Source organism: Piliocolobus tephrosceles, chromosome 18 (assembly GCF_002776525.5).
Source record: "Piliocolobus tephrosceles isolate RC106 chromosome 18, ASM277652v3, whole genome shotgun sequence".
NCBI lineage: Eukaryota > Metazoa > Chordata > Mammalia > Primates > Cercopithecidae > Piliocolobus > Piliocolobus tephrosceles.
Window position 1 is genome coordinate 17,397,389 of NC_045451.1, and position 16,575 is coordinate 17,413,963.

A 16,575-nucleotide genomic window follows, 5' to 3' on the forward strand; every position below is an offset into this window, starting at 1 on the left:
AAATGTCAATATAAGTGAAGGAATAAAGAAAAGAATGCTTTTCACTTTTTTTTTCATCTTTCACATCCAATTTTTCCTTCCGTCAATTTATCTTAGAAGAATTTTTATGTTGTCACAAGTCAATTTATGAATTTGATTATAAGGTGACATTTAAGTTTCTATTGTTGTTTTTCTCTTTCTGTTCATCCTAATCCAGATTGCTTATTCTGCTGCCTTAATGATTGTGGCCTCAGTCCAAATCTTAGATTGTTTATGCAACACATAATTCTTTGAGTTGGCTAAAATCCAACCAATTTTTAAGATACCTTTATCATGGTGGGCTACAGAGTTAAATTGATGTTTCTTGTCTATATTTAGAGCTGATGATAATTCTGAGAAATTGGTGATAGATTATTTACAGTTTTACTAAGGTCACATAAAATGAATATTACAGAAAATACCTTCATAGTTGATCCATCCTTATATGGCTCCAGTTGAATTTGTAGATTATTATTGATAATTCTGAATGATTAATTTCAATAAAGAAGAAACTTTAGTGAGGCATATTTAGTAATTACTGGTTTTAAACTTTTAGTCCTTGAATATTAAAATAATACACAAAAAGCAGTTTTGAGCAGATTCATGTAAATACTCAGAGATTAGCCTTAATATTAAATATTTCATCAGGCTGAGGATTATTGTGTTACTTTTTAAATTCTATGTTTTTAACTGAAAGCAAATGTATCTCTTTCTAGAAAAGAGTATTAAAACATCCCAATCACTTACTAGAAAATTACATGGGAAGTAGGAATGGGGAAAGTCTACCTTTAAATTCACCCATTAGTGTTCTATTTGTGGAAGGTGTTTAAGCAAGAGTGCACTCACCTTGTTGGATTGAGTGGCTTTCTGTTCTACCAAAGACAGGAATATGTTGCTTTTTTACAGAAAGAAAATTTCTCTGCAAATAGAATTAATAGAGGGACAAATAAACAAACGTTTAATTTTACCATGCCTTTTAATATGATACCATATCTAGGTTTAAGATGATCAGGACACTCTGAGAAATTAGTCTTTGAAAAGGGAAGAATTTATATAGTAATTTTAAAATGAAGCATTTATATAAGATAAGAAAAAGCTCAATTCTCACTTTTATTACACATATAGCAACACTACAACTGTATTCTATATATTATTTTACCTTTTGACAGATTTTTTTAAGGTGTAATTAAACCCGAGGGAAAGATTTATTGTTTTTATTTTTTTGTCAACACAGGGCATGTTTCTAGCCATTGTAACTTAGCCATTGTAAGTTTGCCTTCAAATATAGAAATAAGTCAACTGTTATTGTGCATTAATATTTTTCTTATTATCTCACAGCTTACCAGTATCCAGTTCTCTTATAATACTGATATAACTCAGTTTCGACAGCTGTATCTGGATGACATCCGTAGGGCCTTTTTCCTTGTATCCTTTGTTGAGACTTTGGTTTAAAGAGCTGCAACTCCCACTTAATGGAGTAAGAAGACATGGAAGGTGTTTTTGCCCATCACTTAATAGTGGTATTAAGTAGTTTAACCTTCCTGAACTATAGTTTTCTCATGTAATTCACATTAAAACATTTTTTGAACTATCAAAAAAAAAAGTATAAAGAATGATAAGTATGTATATATCTATTCCTACTATTCAAGATACTAGCCATTAGTATTTTGTCACATACGTTTTTTTAAAAATGTGTTTTTAAGAAATTAAAACATTAGAGCTAAAGCTAAAGTCTTTCAACTCTCAACTTCAATCTAATTTCTCTCATCCTGGAAGAAACCACAATTATGAGTTCATATCTTTTTATGTGCATTTTATTCTAAACTCATATTACATGACATCTGTCTCACAAAGGTTTTTGGATCACCTCAGAGGCAATGTTGTGAAAGTTGTTAGTGTGGAAGTTTGAAAGCCCAGTATGGCAGAGTTTGGAGAGGCTCACTGACTAGCTGCAAGAAATCATAGGGAGGTATTTCCTTTATTTTATTTTATTCAGCTTTATTGAAGTATAATTGACAAAAATTGTATATATTTAAGGTGTATATTTTGATGTTTTGATATATGTATACATTGTAAAATCATCACCGCAATCAAGCATATCTATCTATATATATATCACATCATATCTATTGCCTCACATACTGTTTTTTCTTTGTTTTTGCAGTGAGAACACTTAAGATCAACTCTCTTAGCATATTTCAAGTATACAATATAATATTACTGACTATAGTCACCATGCTGTACATTTCATCTCCAGACCTTATTCATCTTGCACAACTGAAACTTCATATCCTTTCACCAACATTTCCCCTTTCCCCCCTCCTCTCAGCCCTCGGCAACCATCATTCTACTCTTTTTTTCTAAGTGTAACTATTTTACTTTTGCTAGCTGTAGGAGTTCCTTGTATGTTTTGGATATTAACCCCTTATCAGATACATGGCTTGTAAGTATTGGAGGCATTTCCTTTGAGCTGTCCATAGTGCAGAGTCTAGACCTTTCAGGTACAGAAAATAAATATTCCATCCTCTCTGTCTTTTGCTTTCACTCTGTTTTGCTTTCTTTCTCTCTTTACAGGTTCTTTCCAATCAGCTAATACTAATAAAGCACTTTACCCATTGATCCTTGCATTTCCCTAAATTATAATTTCATCTTGTCCTTTCTGTTTAATTTTTTGAAAGAAAAATTTATAGTTGCTGCCATTATTTTCTCTCCATATATATACCATGTCCACAAACCTCTAACAATGCCTGACACATAGTAGTGCTCTATCAGTATTTGTCAGATGTCTCTGCCGAAGTTGTACTGTCAGTGGTCTGCAGGGGCTTCCTGATCACTCACATCTATTCAGTTTACCTGATCACACTTTAACATACAAGTCTATGTTTTCTCTTTCTTTTCCCTTCACATCCAGGACACAGTACAAGTTTTCTTCTAAGATTTTTATATCATTTCTATTCTTCTCTATAACTACTTCCTTTGCCTGATCTTCAGCCATATTTTTTTCTCCATGCTCCACCATTAACCTTCTCTTATTGTGCCTGGTTTATGCCATATTTTCCTGTAACTTTGGTAGACACTTCTTTGCAAACAACTCTAAGATCTATTTTTCCAAACTTGACCTCTCTCGTGACCTGAAGGACCACATGTCTAACATTCTGCTGGACATCACCAAATATGTGTCCCAAACTGACTAACAACTGCCACTCCTCTTCAAAGTCACTCTCTCTGGCAGGCCTTATCTCATTTAATGGCATCACTGTCCCCAAGACGTGCAGTGGCCGGATCTCAGCTCACTGCAAGCTCCTCCTCCTGGGTTCAGGCCATTCTCCTGCCTCAGCCTCCCAAGTAACTGGGACTACAGGCGCCCGCCACATCGCCTGGCTAGTTTTTTTGTATTTTTTTAGTAGAGATGGGATTTCACCGTGTTAGCCAGTATGGTCTCGATCTCCTGACCTTGTGATCCACCCATCTCGGCCTCCCAAAGTGCTGGGATTACAGGCTTGAGCCACCACACCCGGCCCGCTCCTTGTCCACTTCTAAAGTCCCTGTGGCTCCCTTCACTCTTGATCTTCATTCCCACTGCATCAGTTCACACTTCCTTATCTCTGACATGGACTACTGAAATTGCTCCCCACTTAAATTTTCTGCCTCCAATTATTTGTCTCCCTTATCTGAATATCACTCAGTTACTGGTGTTTCTTGATTATAACACCAGTCTAAAGGATTTTCTACTCTTCACTGTATCCACAATAAAGTTCAGGCTTTCTTTAAAAAACAACAACAACAACAACAACAACAAATGGAGTCTCACTCTGTTGCTAGGCTGGAGTGCAATGGCATGATCTCGGCTCAATGCAACCTCCGCCTCCCAGGTTCAAGTGTTTCTCCTGCCTCAGCCTCCTGAGTAGCTGGGATTATAGGCATGCGCCACCAGGCCAGGCTAATTTTTGTATTTTTAGTAGAGACGGGGTTTCACCATATTGGCCAGAATAGTCTCAATCTCTTGACCTCGTGATCCACCTGCCTCAGCCTCCCTAAGTGCTGGGATTACAGGACAGGCGTGAGCCACCACGCCTGGCCAAGTTCAGGCATTTTATTAATATGCCACTGATCTATATTTCTTGCTTCATCTTTCACCATATCCTTCAATAAAGTCTAAGTTCCTATCTATCAAACTTTTTTACTCTTCCTTGGCGGTGTCATGTTTTTCTCACTGTTCTTTACCTTAAAATGTCTCTCCTCTATTTCTGTCATCATATCTTAGTCACCATTTGAGTATTTTGAGACTATTTTATTTATGTTTATATTCTTAGTGCCTGTCTCTATCTCTGACATATACTAGACAATAAACATTGGTTGGTTAGATGATTGGTTGAATCACTGAATCCATGAATACATTTAAGGCTCAACTCACCAACTCAAATGCCTCTTTTTCACTGAAAATTGTCATGATTCATACTTCCTCTTCAGTGTTGCTTCACCATTTTTTGTGGGTATCTATAGTAATAAAAGAGCTAACACTTATCAAGCCCTTTCAGTGGGCTAGGCACCATTTTAAGTGCTTTGCTCGCAGTAAGTTCTTAGACACTAAGGTTAATATCAATGTTTATTGCTTTACTAATACAAATGTAAGTTTAAGAAATGTCAAAGAGATATTCAGTGTTTTCTCATGTGTCATTCTCTATTGAATTATTTTAAAACATGGTATCTTGTTTCTTCCTGAGCCTTTCAAGCGGTCTAGCATGTGTTTAACATGTGGTGGGTTTACAGCAAGCATATATAGACTATAACTGTGTCTTTCAGCTGAAAACGTCTATGTTATACACTAGATCCACGTTTTTCTTTTGAAAAAAATCACTAGCAGCCAACTACAGATATGGTCCACCTTGCTCATGTTAGGGAAGAGGAAAATAACCTTCCTAAGGTTACTAGGGACTGAGTGAGGATGACCTCTCAGGCCTCATTATTCTCAGTACACTGCCTCTTCAATCTGGCCGTTTTAAAATGCATTGACAAGGAGATATAATGGAATGTTCACTGAAAACAATTCATGGTCAATATGCAAGTAAAAAAGCAAATTACTCTCAAGGTAAAATTAGCATATCTTTTCTAAATGAAAAGGAAATTTGTATGAAATGTGAGTTGTTTTGCCATTTCCTTGACTTCCTTTAGGTTTTCTTCTTAGTGACAGCATTTTTTGGAACTGGAAATATAGCTTCCATTAACAGGTAATTTTAAATGAAAGTGACATATGTATAATCAAAAAATAATGCAACCTGGGACTTCTATACCTTTTGTTCTGTACCTTACCTTTTTTTTTTTTTTTTTTGAGACAAAGTCTCACTCTGTTGCCCAGGCTGGAGTGCAGTGGTGTGATCTCGGCTCACTGCAGCCTCCGCCTCCCGGGTTCAAGCAATTCTCATGCCTCAGCCTCCCAAATAGCTAGGATTATAGGCGCCCACCACCATGCCTGGCTAATTTTTGTATAGTAGAGATGGGGTTTCATCATGTTGGTCAGGCTGGTCTCAAACTGCTGACCTCAGGTGATCCATCCACCTCGGCCTCGGCCTCACAAAGTGCTGACATTACAGGCATGAGCCATGGCACCCAGCCTGTACCTTTCTTTTTATACTGAATGATACATTTTGGAGATTGGTATGTATTGGCACATTCAGATCTACTGTGTTCATTTTAGTGGCTTCATAATATGATGTTTGCTTATGTTTTAGTAAGTAGATTTCAGATAATTAGTTTAAACATCTTTTTAGACGAACATTCTTTTAAAGTTACAGAGTGAATTCTAAATCCTTTTTCCTTGTTATAATTCCCTAGCTTTGATCTTGCCTCTGTCTATTGCTTTCTAACTGTGTTCAGTCCTTTCATGATGGGAGCCCTGATGATGTGGAAGGTTAGTTTTCTTATTTTGTTATTTGTATTAAGCTATTGATTAATTAAGATTATAAAGTCATTTCAACAGAGCTAAGTAGCAATGGAAAGAAGATATCCTTTCATAGTTGGCACTGCTAAATTGGAGGTGAGACCTTCTATCCCTTACTCCAAACCACAGTTAATCTTTTTGCTTTACTCTTAAGGGCATTTGACTTCAAAAGAGTAGGGATTCAACTGTTAATTTGAGAGAATCTTATCAGACGTGATTAAAGCCTGTGGGAAGCTATGGATCAAACTGCAGTGCTGCTAAAGAGTATAAGGTTCCCTGAACCCATGTTCTCTACCTATGAGATTACCAGCATAATCTTTTCTCATAATCCATATACCTAGAATTGATTGAGTCATTCAACAAATGTGTCATTTTCTGCTATATTCAGTAATGTGCTAGATTCTAGCTGGGTGCTGACAATACAAAGATAATGACAATTTTCAGCTTTCCAGGGGTTCAGATTCTTCATTGTAATGTAATTCTTGTTCTTCTCTAAGGTAATTATGCTTATTTTATTCCCTTTACCGTAATGCCTGACACATTTTACTTAGTATATATTTGTTTAAATAAACTAAGCTGATACTTGCCTAAAATCCGATTACCTAATGTTCAGATTTATAAATAAAAATGATTAAACGTGTCATCTTAATAGGATTAATGTCTACTTTTTGTTACTACACTAATACAAGTGGAAGTTTAAGAAATGTTAAAAAGATGTTCGTTTTCTCATGTCCTGTTTTCTACTGAGTTATTTTAAAACATGTTGCTATTTCCTTAATTTTCATTCACATTTTTAAAATGGTGACTTTTTTCCCCCAATTTATTAAAGACCATGGACCTTTAATTAAAAGAAAGAGAAAGAAAGAAAGAAAGAAAGAAAGAAAGAAAGAAAGAAAGAAAGAAAGAAAGAAAGAAAGAGAGAGAGAAAAACAAAGCTCATATTAAAATGCTAGGTTCTTAATCTCTAGCACAATGCAGTAAGCTTTAATGACATAATACACTTGATGACTTTTGTTGACTGATGTGTCTAGAAGTGAGGGCCCTGCTGAATTCTATTTTATCCATATGTCCTTCACTTGAAAAATAACTTTATGCAGTCTTGAACATCATTTATTTTCCATATCTCCCCCTGTTTTGAAGCATATATATTTTTATAATATATATATATATAAACATATATATGTTATGTATTTTTTCAAAATTGATATTTGGAAAGCAATACTTCAAGATATTAACAGTATTAGCTCTGGATTATGGATTTTCAACTGGCATAAATTTTGCTATAGCTTTATTTCAAATGTTTTATAATTTTTTTTCAAATTTGTTATAATGAATGTGAATTTTATAATCATAAATAAATGTATTTTTTTTAAAAAACAAAAAGCAATGATTGAGAAGCTGAATCATGTTTATAATGTTATAGTTTTAAATAACCAGATGGGTTTAAGGATCTGTGAATCAAATTATCAGGTTATATAATTTATTTGATTTGGGCATTCTGTGTTTTTCACACCCTCTTGAAATCTTTTGAACCTTGTTAATTATTAGAATACATTAAATGGAACAAAATTTGTAATAGGCTTTTATTTGGAATACGTATTGATGTTTGCTGTCTTTTACATTGTATAGCTTATTACTCTCAAGGTAAAATTAGCATATCTTTTCTAAATGAAAAAGAAATTTGTATGAAATCTGAGTTGTCAGTTTCATCACTGTTCTATGTGCCATTGGTATCATGCTTTTATTTCAGTGTTTGCTTTTCACTAGTATATATAAAAGTTACTTGAGAAATTGAAAATATTTCTGTAAGCAGAAATAATGGTTTTTTCAAAAAGTGTCTCAAATGCTTCAGTTATTCATGGCATCATTTATTGTTCTTTTACAGATTTTAATCCCCTTTGTTCTTGTTATGTGTGCTTTTGAAGCAGTTCAGTTGACTACTCAGTTATCGTCAAAAAGGTAAGATGAATTCTTTTAAGAAACATTTGATTTGCCTGTTTTTAGGAGATGAGAGTAAACATTTGAAGACATTTCATGTGATTGCTATTAAGACACTGTAACATAGATTGTTTATTACACAAATGAGAAAATGTTCACCTGTTTAGTCAGAGTTGCAACTCATTAGGGGAAATTAGTTGATTAGGGCCTCTAGCAGACAAGCTTGCTTTCTCAGCAATAAAATGTTATTAGAATATTATTCAAGCTAGTGAAGAACCTCCCTAGAAAACAGTAAAACATAAATGTTAAATTATTGTAGTTAATTACTTGTTGTAACTGTGCCTACAAAAAACAAAAGATACTCTAAGTTATTTTGGTTTATTTCTTAAATATGTTATTAGATAAATGTGTGAACATTATTTCATTTTCCGTGACTTAAAATTAACTTTTCTAAGTGTCAAAAATATACTTAGTTTCTCAGTTATGATTTCTACACATCTGACAAATGGAGTGGGAAGTATTCTTTCTGAGTTTTGAGGAATTTCTGGAGCAGTCCGTCTTAAGCAATCAAGACTGTGGAAGAAAAGCTGTCAACTCAACTATTTGCTTTTTTTAACCAATAAAATTGCCTCATCAGCACAGGGACTCTGGAAAATACTTGATACAAATATGAAGCTTAGCAGTTTTGTTATTCTTGAATCAAGCTAGCATACTCAATCCTGAAAGAAATAACTAATATTAGCATAAATTTGCATGTTTTTCTTGATGAGTATAAGCTAGAACTGGGTTTAGCATAGTATTATGCATATGCCATAAAGAAAAGTTTTTCTTCCACTGCTTAAGGATACTAGAAATCTCATTTCTAGTTTTAGTATATTTTTGCAGGATATTTACATGAATTTAATATTGAGAGTATTTATGCCTTGTCAATATCACATAAGAGATATTTACTTAGATGCAATAAAAACTGGTGAATGACTTGTACTTTCTTGCATCTTTGTTGGTGGATAAGATTTTTAGAAGGGATTTTAGTTAAGGTTTAAATAAGAAGAGCTGGGGACATGTGGAATGAGAAATAGAAGGCACATCAAAGTGTATGTGTGTATGTATTCTTATATTTGTACATATGTATAGTAATGCTATTTAGAAACTAGTGCAATGAAAAACAAAACACAGCAGGAGAGAACTGAGGCAAAGGTGGCTCAGAAAGGTCTCTTTTGACCTTTAAACTCAGAAGTCACTGACATTTCTTCCTGGATATCACACTGACTCATCAAATTTAATGTCACACATTTATCCCAGCGATACCTTTTCTTCCTATTGAAAATTAGCTTCTCATCCTGTTTTCTTTATTTAATCCATCACACAAGCTGAAGTCCAGCCACCCTCACTGCCATAGCACTTACCAAATAATCACTGATAACATCTCTCCTTTCTGTTCACCTTTTTACAGTCTTATTATTTATGTTGCTAATCATTTTCTTAACAACTGTTGGAAGCCTACGGTTAAGATGGGGGTGGAGATACATACTAATGACTTATTTATTTATTAGATCTATAATGCCAAGGACGAGTTCAATATAACAAACCAGTGAAATGATTCTGCTTCTCTTCCGACTCACTCCTTAAAATGTATATAGAACAAAAGTGAAGTAGAAAAGTTGTATAAACATTTTTTTTGTATGACTTAAAATTTACTTTTCTAATTATTAATACTTTATCTAGTGTCTCAGTCTTAATAATTGGGTTCATCAACCAAACCTTGTAAATTTTGGGTAGAGACCACAAAAAGGTAGTACCTGTACATGAATATTACCTGATAGCTTATCCATTAAGAATGCTTATGGATGTAAGCAATGAAAATCTAACAGTAGCTGAGAGAAATAGAGATTTATGTCCTCATGTCACATGGAGTCTGGAGGTTGGCAGCCCACAACTCTGTGATGCCATCAGCAACCCTGCTTTTCTGTATTCCTAAGAATGGAAGATTCTTAGATTATTGCTTTTACCCTTGTGTTTTTCTCATCATGCCTCCATCTGCCATCATATCTCATCTGCCATCCAGACAGGAACAAGGGAAAAGGACTAATGAGGAAAAAGGCAAGGAAATATGTCAACTGGTTCTCCTTTTCTGTCAGGGTAGCAGTGTCTTTCCCAAAGGCCCCATGTAGCAGATTTCTGACTATGTCTCTATGGCCAGAACTCTGTCTGGCACAAATTCATTGTAAACTGGAAGGGGGTTAGGGTAAAGGGAGGTGTGGGGGTGTGAAACAACCTGCCAAAAGTGTCACGGTTGTGGCCCATTCATTTCACAGTTTGAGAAGACATGGACCAAGAAGTATTCAACAACCAACCATATAAGATCTGAAAGGGATGATTTTTCAGTTCTGTGTTTGATTAAATGCTCAACTGTACAAGAGCCATGGCTACCCTGCAGGGATTGGGGGAAAAAAAAAAACTTGAAAATAGCAGTTGTCAACAGTGTGATCTAGCAGCCAAAAAGCTAGTTTTCTCATGCCCTGTATTAATTGAAGTGAAAATAATTTTACTCTAATTATGAATATATCATTTTGTTCTGATGGATGTTTTTATCTCCAGAATGTTATGCTCGCATATTTAGGAATCCAGATTTGAATCAGAATTATTATAATATTGAATAACTTTTATTGGGAAAGTGTTTTCCTGTGGGTACTCTATTAAAGCAGCTTAATTTTTAAATTAATATGAAGTAGAAGTAAATTACTTTTAAGTATTTCTATTTTGATTTTTAATTTATTAAAATTATTTTTATTAATTTTCAGAAAAATTTTGGGTTGTTTTTGTTTATTTTAAAGTCTATGGATTTTAGCTCCTCCCAGTGTGTGTTTTTTCCTGCAATAGTTATCATATCTACCAGGTCTCATTCACCTAGATTAGATATTACAGATCTGATTATTGTCAAGATTTGCTTCTTCCATCATTATTTTGTTAGTTACAGATTTTATTCTGTGTGATTTTAGCCTTCTACAATGTTATTTGGTGTTGTTTCTACCAGTCTAATTTTCCTGGATCAGATTTTTTGTGTTCTATGAAATCAAAAGGAAAAGGTTCTTAAGTCAGTCTCAAATCTAAAGCAAATTTCACAATGTGTAGCATTAGCCATTTTCAGTTTTAGTTTATGCTAATTACTCCTACTATTCATTCAGCACATAGGATTTGAGTTTGTATAATATATGGGGAACTGTACTAGCCGCTGGTGTTACATTTGGTGAACAGAGCTTACTGTCTACCTGGGGAGACAAAGAAAATAAAATGCTTGTCGTAACAAAATTTTCAGTAGTGTTAAATGTCAGGAAAAAAATGAAGTGGTCCAGGGAGACCTCTCTAAGGAGAAGCCAATTTATGCAAAAACCTGAATATAGTCTTTACTCACATAGTTTCATGGTTCACTCAGGTGGAAGGAGTGAAACGTACAAAGGGCATGAGTTGAAGACATGCTTGGTGTATTTGGAGAACAGCAAGAAAGGTAGCCTTAAGCAGACTGTGCTAGCAGAAGAATTGTAGGAAATAAAGTTGAAGAGGTTGGCAGGGGCAGAACATAGGGGGCCACTTAGGCCACAGATAGGACTTCAGTATTATTTAGTTGTTACAAGAAGCCTTTGGTAGGTTTTTAAGGCTGTTCTGTCTGTTGCATGGATAATAACTTTAGGAGGACAAGAATAAGAGCAGGGAGATCAGTTAAGGGTCTTGCAAGTGAGCAATCACAGTGGCTCGATGGGGATGATAAGTAATATTTATTACCAATTGAATAAAAACTCAATAGCAGGTATTTATTTTTTGAATAAAAATATATTTATGAGGAAACTTATAGGATCTAGGTACACAGTAGCTTCAAAACATCTTGAAGATCAAATAATACCATATAACTAACCTGCCTTTAATAAAATTATTCTATTCAGAGCAAGGGAATGATAACCCTATCCTTCTTAAAATTAGATCACCTTGAATATTGAATAGTGTGTTACATTTATGCCTTCGCAGTTGGGCAGCATATGAATAAACAAGGGAACCAGGGACACATTCAAAGGAACGTGATGAAGATGCTGAAGGCTTCTGAGAGTCAGTAGAGCCATGGGGAGGCAGTGTGCGTAATGGTTTGGAGCACGGGCTCTGGGGCCAGACTTGCTGTTATAAGTCTATGACTTACCGTTACTAGCTGTGTGACCTTGAGCCGGCTTACTTCTGGGTTCTTCAGTTTCCACAAAATGGTTCAAGAATATGAAGATTTGCTCTGGAAAATCTTTTTCCTTCTTTTTAATTAAGACTTAGTTCAGGGATCTTATTCTCTGGTAAACTTTTTTTACCCAACTGCTCCACTCTCCAGAATCCTTCCACCCTCAAATTTCTGGCTAAGTTAGGTAACTCAGACTGTGGCTGATAAAATTGTTTCTTACTTTTGTGTTTCACACCCAGTTAGAGGCTGATTTGTGTCCCCTAAAATTCTTATGTTGAAGTCCTGACCCCCAAGTACTTCAGAATATGACTGAATTTGGAGACAGGGCCTTTCAATAGGTAACTAGGGTAAAATGAGGTGATATGAGTGGGTCCTAGTCCAATATGACTGATGTCTTTATAAGAGGAAAAGATTAAGACACAGTCAAACACAGAAGAGATGACATGTGAACCTGAGGGAGAATACGGCCATTTACAAGCTAAGGAAGGAGACCTCAAATAAAACCGACCCTGCTCACACACTGATCGTGGACTTCCAGCTTCCAGAACTATGAGGAAATTTATATTGTTTAAGCCACTCAATTTGTGGTACTTTGTTATGGCAACTCTACCTAATACACACTTTATGAACTCCATAAGGGGAGAGATTATATCTTCAATTTCATTTAAAGCTTTTGTTTAAGGAATGAGAATGAAACCAATATTTACTAGGCAAATACCATATGTCAGGCACTGTATTAGGTACTTTCCACATATTACCTGACTTAATTTTTCCAGTGATACTAGGAAATATAGATATTATCACGACCATTTTATAGATAAGGAAACTGAGGCTGAGAAGACAATAAATAACTTAATCAGATGTGCCTTAATTTCACAAGGATCCCAGAACATCATCTGTGTCACACAGTAATATAATTTTCTTTAGAAAAATAAAAATAATATTTCTAAAAAAATCAAAACCATTTTTTGAAAATGGTATGTAAAGGTTTTTTAAAGGTCTTTTTGTTCATTTGTTTGTTTGTTTTGTTTTGTTGGGGTTTTTTTTTGAGGCAGCGTCTCACTGTATCACCCAGGCTGGAATGCAGTGGTGTGACCTCATTGCAACCTCCACCTGCCAGATTCAATCGATTCTCATACCTCCACCTCTGCAGTAGCTAGGCTTACAGGCATGGGCCACCACGCCTGGCTAGTTTTTCTATTTTTAGTAGAGCCGAGGTTTCACCATGTTGGCCAGACTGGTCTTAAACTCCTGACCTCAAGCGATCCTCCCACCTCAGCCTCCCAAAGTGCTGGGATTACAGGTGTGAGCCACCACACTTATTCTAAAGGTCTTTTGAATTGTACTTATTATTTTTCTATTCCAGAAGAACTGGGTCCATAGGGTAGAATTATTGTTGTGCTTTGATTCACAGAAGAAATAACTCTGCAGTAATTGCAGCTGCTGAGAATGGAGTGGATTCTGCTGCTGCAACCACTAAAACTAGTGCTAGACAATGCCTTTATTGGGATTGATACTTTGGGAATTCATGCTTTAGGTAGAAGGTTGTACTGGATGACCATTGCATTCTCTACAAGCTCTTAATCGATTAACACACTTTATTATGTGTCTGAATGGAATTATACTTCAGTAAGATATCATTAGTCTGACTTGTGGTATATATCTGCATATGTGAACTATTGAGTTACATGTCTTTATTTCAAACTAATGGTTAGAAAAACAATTATTTCTTAAAAACAAGTCACAAATCTCTACCAAAACCTCACACTTTATTCAAAAATTAACTCAGAGTGGACCACAGATTTAAACTTCTAGGAAAAAAATAGAGCAAATCCTTGGGATTTGGGTTAGGCAAAGAGTTAGGCTTGACATCAAAATTGTAACCCATAAAAGGAAAAAGTGATAAACTGGACTTCTTCAGAATTATAAGTTTTTGCTCTGTGAAAGACCCTGCTAAGAGTGTGAGAACATAGGTTACATACTGGGAGAAAATATTTACAAACCAGGTATCTGAAAAAAGACTAGTATCTAGAATATATAAAGAATGCACAAAACTAAACGGTAAAAAAAAATTTAATGAGAAAGTGAGCAAAACACCTGAAGAAGATATACAGATGGCAAATAAGCCAATGAAAAGTTGTTCAGCATTATTAGCCATTAAAGGAATGCATATAAAAACCACAGTGGGTTGGGCGTGGTGGCTCACGCCTGTAATCCCAGCACTTTAGGAGGCCGAGGCGGGCGGATACGAGGTCAGGAGTACGAGATCAGCCTGACCAATATGGTGTAACCCCGTCTCTACTAAAAATACAAAAATTATCCGGGCGTGGTGGCATGTGCCTGTAGTCCCAGGTACTCGGGAGCCTGAGGCAGGAAAATCTCTTGAACCCAGGAGGCGGAGGTTGCAGTGAGCCGAGATTACACCACTGCACTCCAGCCTGGGCAACAGAGCAAGACTCCATCTCAAAAAAGAATTTAAAAAAAATATGAAATATTGTTATACACTTATCAGAACAGTTTATCAGAACAGTTAAAAACAAATAGTGGCATCACCAAGTGCTGTTGAGGATGTAAGGAAATTGTTCTCATGCATTGCTAGTGGAAATGTAACATGGTACAAACCGCTCTGAAAAGAGTTTTACAGTTTCTTATGAAACTAAACATGCTACTGTTGTATGACCTAGCAATTGCACTCTTGATGTATTTTCCTAGAAAAATGAAAGGTTTACACAAAAAATTAGACACAAATGTTTATAACAGCTTCATTTGTAAGAGCCACAAACTGAAAAAATAGCCGCAAGTAGAAATAACCCTTGATGTCCTTTGGTGGTTGAATGGTTAAGTAAACCATTGTATATCCATATGATGGAGTACTATTCAGCCATAAAAGTAAATGACTCATTGTTACACACAGCACCTTGGATGATTCTTGAGAAAATTATGCTGAGTGGGAAAAGCCAATCCCCAAAGGTTACAAAAGGTAACAAAGTGTTATATAAATTGTTCAACTTGTTATGTACGTTATTCTACTCATGAAACACTCTTAAAATGACAAAATTATAGGAATGGAGAACAGATTAGTGGCTCTCAGGAGGGAGGGATTAGGCAGAGGGGTGGTGAGGGGAGGATACGTGGCTCTAAAAGGGCATCATGAGAGATCTTTGTGACGATGGGAACACTCCTTATCTGGACAGTATCAGTGTCAGTGTCCTGCTTGGGATATTATACCATGGTTTTACAAGATCTTCCCACTGGGGGAAACTGGGTAAAGGGTACAGAGGATCCCTCTGTATTATTTCTTGAAATTGCATATTAGTTGACAATAATCTCAAAAGTTTAGTTTTGAAAATCATAATATATATCCCTTTCATTTTACTGAAATAAATATTCAGAGCACTTAATAACACATTTTACAGTCCAGCTCATCTCTATGGAGTGGTCACCTGTGATAATATGAAAAGAACCTTTGAAAGTTGTATTTTCAGAAGCAAAAGTACCAACAATATTAGGTTATTTGCCTAGTCTCACTTGGATTTTAATGAGCTTGAAAAATGCATCTGTTGTACTATATGTAATTTTTCCTTCTTTTTTTTTTTTCCAGCCTTTTTCTCATTGTTCTCGTCATATCAGACATTATGGCTTTGGTAAGGCATTACTGGGTAGTCCATATAAATTAGATTAAGAGTCCTGGGTTAATTTAAAAAAGAGAAATATGAATGCATTTTGGTACATGAAATCTTTAGATATTGAGTTGTAAGTGCTGGAATAATTTACACATATAAATTATGTTGTTTTATATTAGTTATTATACAAGATGTGTGCTCTTCTTCAGGTGTCAAAAGTCTTACTACTTGATTTATTCGAATCTGTAATACCTGTCTTCCATGTTGCTTTGTATCTGAAATGAACCTTCCAAAGGAAATTAACAGAAAAAGCTAACTTTAAATTTAGATAATACATCATTTTTCTATTGAAATGTTAATTTTTAACCCTTCTCTCAGATTAAAAGTGAAAGGAAAAGGGGGAGGGAAGGAAGGAAGGAAAAAGGAAATGCAGCTTTTCTATTGGGAAGGTGTTAATCAAGATGTGGCTGCAATAAATGAGTTCTGATGCAGGTAGGTAGGCCTCTCTTATTAACAAAAAGAGGAACCTATTTTATGTCTACAAGTTTGGGGAGTTCCCAAGACCACCCTCAGCTTTAGTAATTCACTAGAATTCACAGAACTCACTGAATGCTGTTATATTCATTTACAGTTTATTTCAGGCCATAGGGCAGAGTCCAGGACACCAAATTCCGAGTTTCTGTTTCTCCCTGTGGAATCAGGACAGCATTAGCCTCCCACTATTGATGTGTGACAGTACACATGGAGTATTGCCAGCCAGGCTTACCTAAGCTTTGTTGTCTAGACTTTTTAGTGGGGTTTGATCACATACTGCCTACCTGGCTGACCTTTAATCCCTTCCGGGG

The 16,575-nt window shown here is 35.4% G+C and overlaps 1 protein-coding gene across 4 annotated transcripts in view; it reads left to right on the plus strand.

The window, feature by feature from the left end:
• PIGN (phosphatidylinositol glycan anchor biosynthesis class N) overlaps nt 1-16,575 on the plus strand; it is a 151,719-nt gene that overhangs the window by 109,682 nt on the left and 25,462 nt on the right. For all 4 annotated transcript variants that reach the window (XM_026448256.1, XM_026448257.1, XM_026448255.1 and 1 more), the window contains 5 exons: nt 1,357-1,443; nt 5,191-5,246; nt 5,851-5,926; nt 7,842-7,915; nt 15,709-15,751. In XM_026448256.1, coding sequence (XP_026304041.1) covers nt 1,357-1,443; nt 5,191-5,246; nt 5,851-5,926; nt 7,842-7,915; nt 15,709-15,751 — 336 coding nt within the window. The remainder of the gene's footprint in view (nt 1-1,356; nt 1,444-5,190; nt 5,247-5,850; nt 5,927-7,841; nt 7,916-15,708; nt 15,752-16,575) is intronic.